The sequence below is a fragment of the Plectropomus leopardus genome, chromosome 8 (genome assembly GCF_026936395.1).
Source record: "Plectropomus leopardus strain MGB_pleo_1.0 chromosome 8, ASM2693639v1, whole genome shotgun sequence".
In the NCBI taxonomy this organism is placed as follows: domain Eukaryota; kingdom Metazoa; phylum Chordata; class Actinopteri; order Perciformes; family Serranidae; genus Plectropomus; species Plectropomus leopardus.
Window position 1 is genome coordinate 32931112 of NC_142183.1, and position 14827 is coordinate 32945938.

General features: G+C 39.9%; 1 protein-coding gene across 2 annotated transcripts in view; it reads right to left on the reverse strand.

Moving 5' to 3' along the window:
• The window catches only part of aff2 (ALF transcription elongation factor 2), a 201466-nt gene that overhangs the window by 130768 nt on the left and 55871 nt on the right, over nucleotides 1–14827 (reverse strand). For both annotated transcript variants that reach the window (XM_088081386.1, XM_042493782.2), the window contains exons 2-3: nucleotides 10611–10731; nucleotides 2330–2996 (exon numbers count right to left, since the gene is read on the reverse strand). In XM_088081386.1, coding sequence (XP_087937512.1) covers nucleotides 2330–2996; nucleotides 10611–10731 — 788 coding nt within the window. The remainder of the gene's footprint in view (nucleotides 1–2329; nucleotides 2997–10610; nucleotides 10732–14827) is intronic.

The following is a 14827-nucleotide window of genomic DNA, read 5'->3' on the forward strand; positions in this document are numbered from 1 at the left end:
ATGTGCTTGTTCTCTTTCTTGACAAGAATTAAATCAAAACAAAGTTACCATTTTTATGCCTGTATGCTACAAATGAAGTTAGTTCCAGCAGTTTATTAGCTTTTGTCACATTCATGTGGTATTGTTTATATTTCAACAGTGGGAAACCAAGTGGCAGCCTCCTAATCATTGATTAGAGATTGAGAAATCTGGAATGTATGAAAAGGACAGCGTGTCCAACTTGTTAACTAAAGATGTGTTAACAAACTAACAAACTAACTAACAGACTAATCTGGGAGCTCATGTTTTATTTGCACGAGCAGATGCATCTGGTTCAAAGAGATTTCCACCCGATCAGGGTCAGTCTCGCCACTCACAACCATTACAATGCGTGTTTGATACGATGGCTGACGACTTAGGTGTCTTTGTGCTTTAAGCAAAATATGTGATGACATCATTTTGGGCTGGCGCACCCTAACGGCTGAGGCATGATGGTAAGCACATAACTAGTTTAGTAATGGGGGGCACTGTTGAGGCATTTCCGAGAACAACCAACATGGCTGCAGCTCATGTGGAACTTTTCATGGAACTACGTATTTGAAAATTCTGATGGCAAAAACAGCAACAAATATTGACAGAAATATAGCTCATATCTGCACACTGTGGTCTATTTACATTTTTTTTTGTCAGCGCTACATGACGCTTCGTTGCTCTGATTGGTTGTAGGCCTATCCAGTTGTGTTGTGAGGCATCTTGGTCTCTGTCTGTTGATAAGGCCCATAAAAATCAAAAAGAAACAGAGGTTCCAGACTAGCATGCATTACTGATTTGGTCTGGCAATGTCAGGCTAAAAACCACTGGCAGTTATTATTATTATTATTATTAATAGTAAATATAACAAATACAATTGATCACACTGATGCAGGAGCTACACAACATTTTGCAAGAATGAATACAAACGCTCAACAACACAAGTCAAGCTGTTTTACAATATTTCAATACTGTGACCACAGGAACAATGGTATCCATTGGGTTGGGCTGGTGTAAAAAAATTCCAACTGGTTTGATAATAAGCCAAACGCATCCTGAGTGAAACATAATGACAGCGTGTTACAACAGAAAGCAGGTGTCTAATTATCACATAGCATCACATGACACATCAGCTGTGTCCACACTGAGTCAATTAAAGATGCACCTCTGTTAGTTCATGTAAACAAACCATGTAGCTATCAGCTGTGTGCTCGAGATCAGACATGAGACACTTAAAAAATGGGTGGGTAACCTACTTACTATCTTCCTACGTTTGTTATGCTACTTTTTAAATCAGAAAACACACAGTTTATATTGTGATATTGACTGTAAATTACAAACAATAAATCCAACAGGAAGTAATGTTAGCCTAGCTTGTTTTTAGTGATGGTCATTTACATAAACAGTAACTTTCAGCTTTCCAGTGATCTCCCTCCAGCCAGCTGACACTGTGTTTAGACTTTTACACTTGCAAGTGACATATATAAATACAAACACAACGGCCAATGAAAATGGAGCTTACAACTGCACCTGCAACCAGTAAGGAGAGCTCTTTCCTCTGCTTCAAATTCAAAATGTTGCCATATCAATGCAATTGTAGTGTTTTTAACAGACGTGCATCCCCCCAATATGAGATCTCTATCATGTCACCTATCAACACCAGCCACCTCGACTCAGCAGTAAATTACACATCACCTGTATGACACTAGTTGCTCCATTAGTAAGTTAACAAAAATAACATCATATTAATCACACTGTCATATTGCTTTATACTTGTGCAATTTGAGCTTGATTTAGCACAGTGACTTGGTCTACCTTAAAAATTGCCACAACGTGACATGGTAACAAATGACTGTTCAGCCAATTCATATCGTTCGTATGAACCAAACCGGTTTGAGCTGGTACACCGGACCAGACCAGCAAAACCACCGGAATTCAACCCAACTCTAGGAACTATCCTGATATGCCTAAACTCTCCTATAGATATGAATTAAGGGAGGTTTTCCAACATTGCATTGTAGCTTAGCTCAAGGACTAGGTCAAACAGCTAACCTAGCAGCACCAAAAAATCCACCTATCAGCACCACCCTAAGAATTAACATTTTACTAAAACTTTGAGGTGCTGGTAGGCAGATTTTTAAAAACTGCGCTAAGCCAAGCTAGCTGTCTCTACCTGCTTCCAGTTTTTATGTCATGCTAGGCTAAGATTACTGGCAACTAACATAGAGATTTAAGAGTGTTATCAATATTCTCAGATCAAAAGCAAATACTTCCCAAGATGTTGCCCTAGTCCACCAAAGCCTTTCTGTGTGGGACTCACCTGGGAGAGGAAGGGTTTTGGAGGCATGGGAAGAGTGCCTTCTCCCAGAAGAAGAGGAAGAGGACGAAGAAGAAGAGGAGGAAGGGCTTGAGTCCCCTTTTAGACCAAGTTCATCTTTAAGGGAGCTAAACAGCTCTTCATGTCTTTGTATTTGCTGTTCCTCTAGTAGAGACATTTTCCCTCTTCCGCTGGTAGCTGCTGTGACCTGCCCCTGTCCATTCTGTCCTAACCCCAGAACGAGGCCTGCTCCCTGGGTTCCCTGTGAGTGGCCTGCCCGCGACCAGTCCATGGAGCTTCGTGACTTTTTCAAAGTCTGATGTGGGATCGATGTGGCGCTTGATGTCGACGTGGTCGAAGCAGGAGGTTGCATTGAAGTTGACGATGAGGAAGGAGCATTTCCCATCCTCTTGTCTGTACCTCCCTCTGTTCCTCCTCCCACTCCTCCTCCACCTCCACCTGTTCCCCCTCTCAGGGCCTCGTTGAAAAGCTGGGACTCCATGGTGGGTCTCTCTGTCGCTGAAGTGGTCGGGGTCTGCAGGTTGTTGCTGCCTTTGGGGATTCCCACCAAGTGGCTCTGGTTTGAGTGGCTGGTTAACAGGTCTTTCATTTCTTCGTAGGAGCCCAGCGTGTTCTGGACGCGACTGGCCAACGCATCACCTTTATTAGTCTGAAAGGAGAAAAAGACAAGAGGGAGGGAGAGAGAGAAGAGTATTAATTAAGTCGTCCATTTTTCCATTTCTTTCTGCTTGATGAAAAGCCCTCTTTATTCATCGGGAGAGCAACAGTGAGAGACGGATAGGGTGACCACTGACCAGACATCAGGACGAGATGATTAATTAAACACATGCCACCCTTAAGAGGGTCCAGTCCAGGCTGGAGCAGTAAAATTAATGGGGCAGGAATCATTATTAGCCTGACCCCAGATTCTCAAGCAATCACGGCTTGGAGGACGGCGCAGGCAGGACTGATATATGACGGTGTAGCACCTTCAGCTGCTACGTGCTAATGCTGAGATGTTCCTCAGAATAGCTCACGAGTACCTTTTGTGTCAGTCATTGACAGCTTCTTTAATGGTGAAACTATGAGGTTTGATCATTTGGCGTTTCTGAAAGGACAAGGGCAATCAGCAGGGGTTTTCAGCAGATCTATATTTGGATCCAGGAAGCCACGAAAGAGGAGGAAAAAGTGAAGAGTGGTAGATTTTTATCCCTTCCTCTGACATTTCTTTTCTACCTGAGTGACAAATTGTGAAGCAAATATTAATCATGAGCCAAGTCTGAATTATGCAAGATCTACAGCCTGTAATTTAATCGTGACATTTCATCAGACAAATGATGAACACAGGAAATGCTGAACGAGATCAATGTAAAAAAAACGTGGCATTGTAATGCAATTGTACATAACTTTTTCAGTTTGATCAATAGATCCAGGAATGATGGCAAAGGCACCGCTGCTAAATCAGCTCTGCAGTTACATGGAGTAACTGTGTCAAATACAGCTACAACAGCTTTAACGGTTGAAACATACAAAAGAAGTGAATGAGAACCTTTATCTAATTTCCAAGACAGGGTGAAATTGCCTGTATTTGGAGAGGTTAATGAATTCATGAATAATGAATGCATGTTCATAAGAAGAGGGAGCTTAACTAATCTAAGGTAATATTTCTGGAAAGAGCATCAAGTTACAAGTAATAAAAATGAATAATCTCTACAGTGATTGTAGCGGATCTTAACACCAATCATGCAGATCTGTGTGAGGCTGTCAGGGTCAATTATCAAACTGCATCTATTTTCACAATGGTCAGAAAAATAAAAGCACACATCTTGTACATCACTGGTAGCTTCAAAAAAATACTGTATCAGTCAATGAACATGGTTTGTGTTTTTCCTATGCAAATAGCTCCAGTCAATAGCCAAATAGTACTGTTATTAAAGGCGATGATCCGTGGAAAGGTCTTATTGCTGAGGAGGGAATCCTGAGCGTGTGCGGTTGTATGTGTGTGTTAGACACTTCACTGCCTTAAAAATTACTATAACGCCACCCTTGTATTTGCTCCATTGGAGGGTAATGTCGGCTTCATTTGATGAGTTACTTTATTCAGAAGCCCATTTTTCCATTATCAAATTGATTTGATGGTAATTTATCAACCAGGTAAACACTGGTGCCCCAATATGGGCTGGAGGTACGGGGGGGGCATTGTGGAATTGGCCATTATTGGCCATCCATTATAGATTTGAGCAAAACTTAAGCAACTTTTTCAAAATGCCAATAAAAAACAATTGCAGTAAGCTGAGCCAGTTATGATTTTTAGGTCTGGTGTGCCACTACAAGATTTTCAGTGGCCCTGTCTGGACACCTGTGAAAATTTTCTGGGGGCACCACTGATGTTGAGTAGTAGTCTGGATTACTACTGAGTAGTAGTAATCTCAAATACTATCTGCCAAATACTTATTGAGTCAATGATTAATTGTTTAGTCAATAAAATGTCAAAAAAAAAGTTGAACAAAGAAAAAACAGTCTACAGCAGATCGGGGGTTCATTAAGGTCATCAGGGTTCATCCTCATGGATCATGATTGGCAATACAAAATTTCATGGTAATCCATTCAATAGCTCTTCCAATATTTCAGTCTAGACCAAAGTGGTGGCCTAACCACCAAGGCTATTAACCTGAGCCACAGCATAAGCATGGCTTTGAGTTATTGAAACTCTTATTTAAACTATAAATAAAATATCAAAATGGATGCCAATCAATATTCTGTACCAACTAGTTGATAAGAAGACTAACTGTTTCAACTCTTGAGTTAAGCCCTTTTTGTATTGGATGGAATTCCTTGGGGATTTCATATGATTTAATTGATCTAACCCAACCTAGTAAGTATTTAACATTCGGTGTTTTTATTTTATCTTCTGAGATAATGGAGGGTTGTGTTTCTCTCAAATTAACGGACACAATCTAAATGATTATCTCGTAGCTGACAAATAACTTATTCCTCTCAAGGGCTGTTTTTAAAAACCACCAAAATCAATAGCTTGATGAGTCTGACTTAATATGTTTTTAAAACTCTTACTGCACATTTCTCAGCTTGGCAGACTAAAAAAAAAACTCAAATGATTAACATATCAATTATAAATGGGATGAATGTGTTTGACAAAATATGGCATAATTTTTTATTGAATTCTCACTTTTTAGATTAAAGCTGGGGTAGGCAGTTTAATTTTGGCATCATGTGGCTTATATAACATTATAAACTTTGAGCTTGTTGTAATTCAAGTGGTCTAAGAAAAGACTAGACTTCTGCAACTCAGTTTGGCTCTGTTTGCCAGCTTTAGAAAATGTAGTCCATGATGGGAGACTTTAGCCAATCACAGGCCATATTAAGAGGGCAGCTGTCAATGATGTTGTGAACTGCAGTCAAATTGTTAAACTAAGCAGTGCTAATCAAATATGAACCAAGATTCTGTAACTGCATTGCCTGTTTCTCACTGCAACTGTTTTCAGTAACATGTTTTAGTCGGGGCCCACTAGTTTTAGAGCTGAACAGTACGGCTGTGCGATATGACCCAACATATCGTCTGATGCTAAAAAAATGCCAACATCTAACTATTGACTGGAGTCTTCAAGTCCACAGCAAAAACATCAAGACTTCTAGCTCGAGAGGAGCCGGGTCCATCAAAATAAAAGCACCATGGGTTCTGTTTCGATTTCATTTTAACAATACTTGATATTAACTTTACTATAAGAGTACTTTATTTAACTTTACACTTTATATGTTACTGTAGTTCATTTAATAATTTTGTATACTAGCAGTTTTCAGTAGTTTAGAGGCCATTTTTAAATATCTGGATATTAATTGTATATCGTGATGTGGCTTTAAAATAATATCACACTATTTTTTGCAGGCTATATCGCTTAGCCCTACTTAACAGTACACTAAAATATGCTTCTGAAAACATTTGAGGAAAGAAATAGGCAATACAGTAATAGAATGGTGTCCAATTTGACAGTGCAGTTTACAAAAAGTTGCTGACATTGACAGCTGTGTTAGAGACTCCTCGGCTCTGATTGGTTGTTTTTGATTCTGGAAAATAGCACTGCCAGCACTATTAAGGGGCAAAAGAACATGTTTTTTTTCACAGATTATCTGCATCATATACTAAAGCATTTACAAAGAGTTGTAAAAAATAACTTAGTCATATTTGGTGAAAAAGTAGTCTACTGTAGCACTACGGTCACTGTAGATCTGCAGAGGACTGGAAACACAGAATAAAAGGTGATTTCATCAACTTTTTTAAAAGTAATAGATGAACACAGGGTAACAGTCCTGGGTCTAAGATGACGGATCCCTGCGGTTCTGTGGTCTCCAAAGAACCTCAACTCAAATCTATGTGACTGGAAGCAACATTCGCCATGTCTTTCTCCGCCTCACTGTATCCTTCATTTTTACACTCTAATAAAACAGCAAAACCATGAAAATACCAAAAAATGAAACAGGGCAAAGAATCAAGCCTTATTTACAAAAGATTCATACAAGAAAGGAGAGAAATGCTTTCAAATAATCTTAACAGATGTAATTTCTGTGTGTGTACAGTCACACACACGCACAAACACTACACACCGTGGCGAGCCAAAGTTAGCTGTGAATAAATTAGCTCATCTCTTCTCCATCTCGGGCTCATGAATAAAAGATCTGGTGGCTGAAGAGGAACAGAAAACACATTTACAGAGAGGCAAAATGGAAAACAGAAGAGAAGGAGAGGATGAATACCTATGTGTGTGTGTGTGTGTGTGTGTGTGTGTGTGTGTGTGTGTGTGTGTGTGTGTGTGTGTGAATAGATCATCCCAAATAGCTGCTAACAGCATAACGCTCTTTAACAGGATTAGAAGAGGGATTAGCTAATAGCTGACAGAGAGAATGAATACTAGGGAGAGAGAGAGAGGGAGAAAGAGAGAGAGAGAGTGAGAAAACGATTGACGGACACACGATGGATATACAGGTAGAGAGACTGATGGTAGAATAAAACTGGAAAAATGAACAAGAGAGAGAGCAGGAATGATAAAAGTCCTATAAATCCTGTGTGATAATGAAAAATGGCTGATATAGATCTCTAAAGGAGCAGTTCAGTAAGTTCAGTCAGCACTTAGACACAGAGAAAGTACAGTTAGGTCAAAGAGGCCTTGGTAAATCCACTGAATTGTATCACGTAAAGCAACACACTCAGAAAAAAAAAATGAAATTGTTAGTGTGGCAAATAAATCAGCAGAAGAAAGTAGCAAGGTGTGCCAAAGCCGTTTTTCAAGTTCAGCAGCAGTGAGAGATAAACTGGGGGAGTGTATGGAGGAAAAAGATTAGTTGGAATATAAAACACGTAAACATGTTGTCCCCTGTGAATGATGCGGTCGCCACTTTAGGCCAGGCACTTAGAGGATGTATCATTTCAGTCAAGTCTTAATCAATTTCTTGTTTTTTTTTTTAAATTGATTTGAGCCTTCTGAAGCAGTGAACATGTATTTATTGTCAGTGAGCTTGGATTGCCTTACATCCTTATTGTAACTCATACTAACTCTGTGTTAAAGGTGCTCTCATAAATGGCTAAAATTACTGAGTGATATGAGGGTGAGCATCTTTCAGTTCCTTGGGGATGCAAACAAAGGATGCATCAATTATGAAATTCTTGGCCGATACCAAAGTTTAAAATAAAAATTTGGCAGACAACTGATAGGCGTTTTGTTGTGGTTGTTTTATTATTTCCCCTTTTTTGTACTAAAGAAACAAAGAATTCCCCATTAAAAAAAAGAAACAAAAACCTGAACTGTTTTAAAGTCAGACATTTGAACAACCACAAAGTCAATCACATTATGTTATGAAAAAAGTTGTATAAATATACAAATAAATATAAATATACATAAATAAATATATAAATAACCTTTCACACCAAAAAAGTCTTTTTAAAAAGGTATAAATAACATCTTCAAAAATCATTTCAGTACTATTACATATCATAATTCACTCTCTCATATCTATTATTATATACTGCTGAGAAAACAAGTTCTCCTTCGAAAAGCTAAACTGTCTTTATTCAATTTTCTCTCAAAAACTAGATTTTACAAGATAATGTTTGAACACATTGTGATAAAATTGTAATTTACCTTCCCCTATCCTCATTTTTACTGAGTTGAGTTTGAATGCATCATAAAGTAACTCAATGTAACTACTGTCAGCTGTTAGTTGCAGCCAATGGCTGCTAATGGCTAACATTAACTAGCTCTCCTCCAGCTGATGTCAACTCGGATTTGTTGATCACAATGTAGCACAATCAGTGAAAAAATCGGTTGCATCCTCTGGTGCGTCAATGGTGAGTTTACTTTGTCTTTTTGTCCTGAAAGCAGCCCTGAGAAGATCTCTGATTATCTCAACACATCTACTATTATCCCTGGGACAACGCAACGCCAATAGCTTAATGCTAGCCCTGCTTTTTTCAGCCTGCACAAAACTGATGTTAAAACTGTGTGAAATATTGGTCACTGCCAAATACGATTGTCATATAATTTACTGATAGGCCGATGACCGTCAACAAAGTGATTGTTGACCCATACAGATGTTCAGCCAATAAATCGGTGCATCACTACTTAAAACATTTATCAAGACAATCCCAACTCAAAGTCCACTTACTTGTTTTGGAGCTTACTGCACTGTCCTTATAACAGAATTATTATTATTTTTAATTAAGATTTGACAGTTTATACATTAAAGGTTTGATGCAAGAGCAGATTTTAAAACTTGTTGGGAAAAAATGGTAAAAAGCACATATTGCAAAAATGCTAAAATCAATGAAAAAGGGAACAAAAAAATCCTCTCGTTTGTGGCTCCAATCACAGAAACGATTGAAACTCTTAAAAACAGATGTCAAAATGCATCATTTAGTCAAGAGTAATATGAATAGCAGCAGTGGTGTTTGAAATATCTCAGTTCAAAGAGCCCATTCCACAGATATCCTTGCACTCCCCTAAAACATGCAGACACACACACACACACACATCTTGACCTGACCTCAGCACCATTAATTAGTTGGAAACAATTAGTTGGAGTACGGAAGGCACCTCGGATTAGATTCATTATGGGAACAACCTCTCCTGTGCTGCCGAACCGCGAGCAGCGTCTAAGTGAGAAGCCGCTGTGTCCTCTGCGTTCAGACACCTGCAGCAGTTAAACACACTCTGTCAAGATTCAAAGCCAGTCTGTCCCAAGGTCGATACACTTGGCGGCATAACCAAGTGCTGAAGTGCCTGGCGGAAGCAAATGAGAGTTAACAAACCAAAATCAATTTTAAACACCAGGGCAGGAGAGTGGCCATGGACTTCATGCATGGCTGGCTCACTTTGAGCTACAGAAGAAACAAAGTGATGGCATCTCAAGTAGCTCGGAGCAGAACAGAGCACAACCTTATGCTGGAGGATATTAGACTATTGGCCTCAGGGGGAGTGCAATAGCCTGAGATGATCCACAGGCCATCATCAGCTTTATCATCCACAAAAATGGCATTAAAGTGCATTATGCTACAAAATAAATGTTTGGATAATTGTTGGTTAGCAATAACAATTCCTTTCAACTGATTGCTTGCACAAGGCAAAACTGTTTCATGTGAGTCTAAATCACAAAGCGGGGGTGCTTTAGAGGAGAGTGGCCCGTCCTCACTGATTAAGATGTCGTAAATTCTCTCCATTTCCCCAAATGAAATCCTGGTGTCAGGTATGTCCATTCTCCTCCCGCGGACATCAATCAAAGCCTAACAGGGAAATATAAAACTGTCTCCTAAACAGCAACGGAGAAGCACTCTGTGTGGAAAAAGCAGCACTTGGTGTAGAGATCACAGCTCAGCCAGGCTGTAAAGATGAGTGTGTGCTGTGTGCAGCCTACTGAAGTTAGCTTACAGGATCACTTTGTGTTGCAGCCCTTAAATTCAAACTGACTGACAATTAGTTTGCTTGACGACAGCTAAAACAGCCAACGTTCACATGGCTCACAATTTTTTATTTTTTTTTAAAAAGCCAACCAACCCTTCTAAAGCCTATGTATCTAATTCATTTGATCCATTTCTGTGCAAAAACAGAAATGTAAAAAGCCACTTTGTGCCATTAGTAAGATGTTTCCGGGCTTTAGTTCATGCTATGCTAATCAGCTCTAAGCTCACTTAACGCATAGACACAAGAGTGCTATTAATCGTAGCATTGAACTGCCTATTTATCTTAATATCAACTACCCATTAATTAATCTATCTTACTTTATACGGTTCTCCAAACAAGTTGAATCCCGTAGAGAACAGGTCTTCATCCTGTTGGACCTCCTGGTTCCTCCTCTCCCACTCCCTCCTCTTCAGGGCGCTGCGATCCGACTCCAGATGACTGCAAGGACACAAAGAGACAAGCTTGTTAGCATCTCCCGCTGAGGCCGACACATTGCCTGCCACCAATGAGACCCACTGGTTTTTAATGAGTATCGCTAACAAGTCATTTTTTTGGATCTACAAAGAGCATTGGCTGGAATTCTTCTCCCGCTGTGTGATTAGAGTAGCCTCGTGGTTGGTTTAGGGAAATAACAGGGTGAATCATGTCTGAAAATGACTCAAATCCCACATAACACATAAGCGAGGGAGAAAGAGAGAAATGAGAGAAAAACTGGATCCTGGTTTAAGTATCAAAGCAACAGCAAGAAAAGGAGAGTCCAACTGAAGTTAAGCAACGTAGGTAAAAATATACAACTCCATTAATGTAGCTGAAGGGTTTGTTTAAGATTACTAATAATATTTAGACACTGGCTACTTATCAAACCTGGCTCTGCATATGATTTGCTTTCCATTTCCCTCACTTCCAACACGCTGTCATCCACTGAAACTAATATCCTGATAATCCTTTCTCTATTAAACACACAAACGGTGACCTAACTGTTTGTACTGACAGTTTCACAGAATATATGGAATGTTTTCTGTCTCTTTGAATCAGCTCAGCAGAGACTTTAAGCAGCTATTTTTACTCAAAACTTTTGAATGAACTCCAGCAGTCTTAAATTTGACTTGTAAAGACTGCTTGATCTTCAAACTCCGTAAAGTGCTCACCCCATGCTACTACTGACCCTTATGACACCCAGAACTTTAAAAAAAAGCTAATGCCCATAGCTTAGCTGTGCCTTGTGTCTGTATCTGCAGGAGACAGTTTGATTCAAACAGAAAATAGTTTTGTTTGTCGAAACAAGATCAGCCAAGGTTAATATATTTCAAAATTCATGAGGAATAGTTCAAAGGTTGTTTCATTTGAAGTTAGTTTCCGTATTTGCTGAAAAAGGTCTGCTGTGTCTTTGAGATGCGAAGGAATCGTAGGAAAATTAATTGTCCACACACACACACACACACACACACACACACACACACACACACACACACACACACACACACACACACACCAAATCAATATCACACTCTCGTGTCTGTGGGTTCAGCATGGAGCTGGGGCCAGGAGGCAATTAGCTTAGCTTAGCATAAGGACTGGAGGAGGGGAACCAGCCATCCTAGCTGAAAAAAGTGTTTCTAAAAGAAACCTTAAAGGCTGCAACGCTTTGTCTGTCATTTCTGTATACAAACAATTTGTGGTTTTGAGCAGAGTTATGGGGTTGAACTTTTCCATTTCTTCACAAGCAAGTATATCTATCCACCTGACACATCACTGTACCTGACAAGAAAGAGTCACAGCATGTAATTCACCCTAAAAATGAACTGTATTTTGCAGCCTGGACCCTTGTTTCCCATGTTTTTGTAACTAAGTGACTCAAGGGAACATTTTTTGAGTTTAGTCCAGTTTTGTGGGAGAGGCAGCAGCAGCAGTGAAATAGGCTTCAGTGTACCCACTTGGGGGAGGCGCGCCCCGTCAATTTCCGTCCACTGAAAGTGCTTGTTTTTGCCACTGACAGGCTCAGATTACTATTATGAGTATCTTACAACAGACGCCTGCAGAAAGGACCCTACAGAGTTTTACCATTATTCCATCCTTTTTGCTTGTCTGTTTCATGTCCAAGTCTCACTAAAGGAAGAGTCTTGATTTGAAATCTCATTAGAGGTGTCTTGCTACAGGAAGAAAACAGCGGAAACTTGAGTGGCAGTTGCTCTCTGTTAGTTATTTTTTCCTCAGCAGCAGTTTGTAGCTTGCAGTGTGGATAATGGATCTGTGGATTCGTTCAGAGCTGATCAGATCAATGAATACGAGGAGCAGCTGCTGCGAGTGAATGCAAACTTTTAAACCCAGTAGAATAAACTGTTAAGATAAAGTAATGTGTGGAAAACCCCAGTACCTTGCTCTAACGTAAAAGATATTCAGTATCATGAATATTTAGCTGATCTTGACAATGTGAAAAAGTCTGCTAGATTTCAGAACAACACTTCTCCTTTCGCAAGACTTTGACATAAAACAGACTGGAACAAGTGAGAAGTACTGAAAAGCATTTCATTTCTATGTAGGATCCTTTTGTTAAAGTTGTTAGACACTCAAGATAACAAACCGAGCCTGTCGGTGGTAAAAACAAACACTTTCAATAAATATACGAAGTGCACTATTCATCAGTGATTAGCCTACAATGTAGCCTGTTTTGCCTTTATGTCTTTTTGTTTTTTACATGACTGTTCGGCTTTTTTTCCTGCTTCAAGTTTTTATGCTAAGCTAAGATAATCATTATCCTGGCTTGAGCTTTTAGCACAAAGACCCGAGGCCGGTATTGATCTTCTTCAAACTAACTCTCAAAAAGAAACTGATAAAGTGTATTTCTGGGAAATTTTAACTCCTTCTCTGTACAGCCTTTGTTATGTTTATGGAAATCATTTGGAAGGACAAAGCATGCCAAAAGCAGTCCACATGTAAAAAGGAAATTAAATGACTGAAATCATGAATGAGAATCTTTATATACATGCTGAGAGGGAACCAACACACACTTTTTATTGTTTGTGCTATTTAATGCAGCAATAAATTGTCTGTTCCCACAATATTAGCCCAAGCTCAGAAAGGCAACCCTTTTACAGTTTTTCTATTCATAATAAGGTCAATATGATGTAAGATATATGCCATTAGCTGGGTACTTCCAGTCATGAGTGCATTCATTTTTAACGTAGGTGGGCCCCAGCGGGAACTGAAGTCTTAATTTAGGCAGTGTTTGTGACTTGCTGCACCCAGTGAACCACACCACACTGCACAGGACAGAAGCATTTATGCCTTGTCACAGTGTCATTGGACAGATCCCAATAAAATTTGCTTTTAATCTTTCAGCATTCACTACACTGCTGCTATGAACTATGTTTTTCTGTCTTCAAAGCCAGAATGATTGCTCCTGGGTATGATTCAGGATTGTTTCTTGTTGCATTTAAAATATGAGACAGCTGACAGTAAACAATGCTACGAATGATTGGAGAGTGGTCTCTGGGGATTAGAGAGGGTGGTGAATGCCAGGTTTTTGGAACATTTTGCTTACATAATCATGTATTTTTAGCAAAAACCCCCTTTTACTGCACAGTTACCAATTCACCCTGCCCTCCTAAACTTTTTCAGTCACCAGCCTCCACTGAGAAATCTACAAGCTGGCAGCCAAAATTGGAATATCACAAGTACAAAGTAATGTGTGTGCATTACGCATGACTGTGTGTCTGTGAGTTATGCATGTGAGGCTGTGGCCTGCTGACCCCGCAAAGGGCATCCTGTTTTACCACATCCACCGCCTTGAGATGAGACAGGCCAGCTAATTAGTGATCAACACAATTAAAAGAGACTTTCTCTTTTTCTCCAGCAGACCTCGCCTTCAACATTTAATCTGTCAGCAAGATGTGAGTGGGAGGGAGACAGAGCGGAGAGGCAATGAGAGGAAAGAGGGGGGAGAATCACGGAGACCCACGGGAGGGAAAAAAAGACCCAGTTTCAGGGCAACAGACAGTTTCTTAAAAAGGAAAGAAAAATAACAGAATGATGAAAGACAGAGTGGAGGAACGGGAAGAGGAAGGTAGAATGGGAGGAAAGGAGGAGCAGGAGGAGCAGTGGGAATACCAGACAAAATGACTGACAGGCTAGGTGTTTGTGTGTGTGTGAGTGCATGTGTGTTACAGCTGTGTATGTGGATGTGATCATTGTGTGTGCTGGGACTGCTGGTTGACATGTGCATTGTCTGTCAGTGCAGAAAGATAACTGACAGAGCTGTCACTACGACAAACACACACGTGTACAGTACACACACGCGCAGTGCTGCAGTCCCATGCCACAGATCACTGTCTCTGTCTGTCACACACTAGACGTTCACACGGAGGGAATCAGGTCAGACGAGGTAATTAACACATCCAGGATTTATTTCCCAGCGTGCATCAGAAACAGAGTACGACACTACCTGTCACACACAGGTTAAACTGCCGCTCGGCCTTTAAACACATCAGTGAAATGTCTTCTGTCTTTTTTCTACACAGGGCTTTTGAACTGTGGT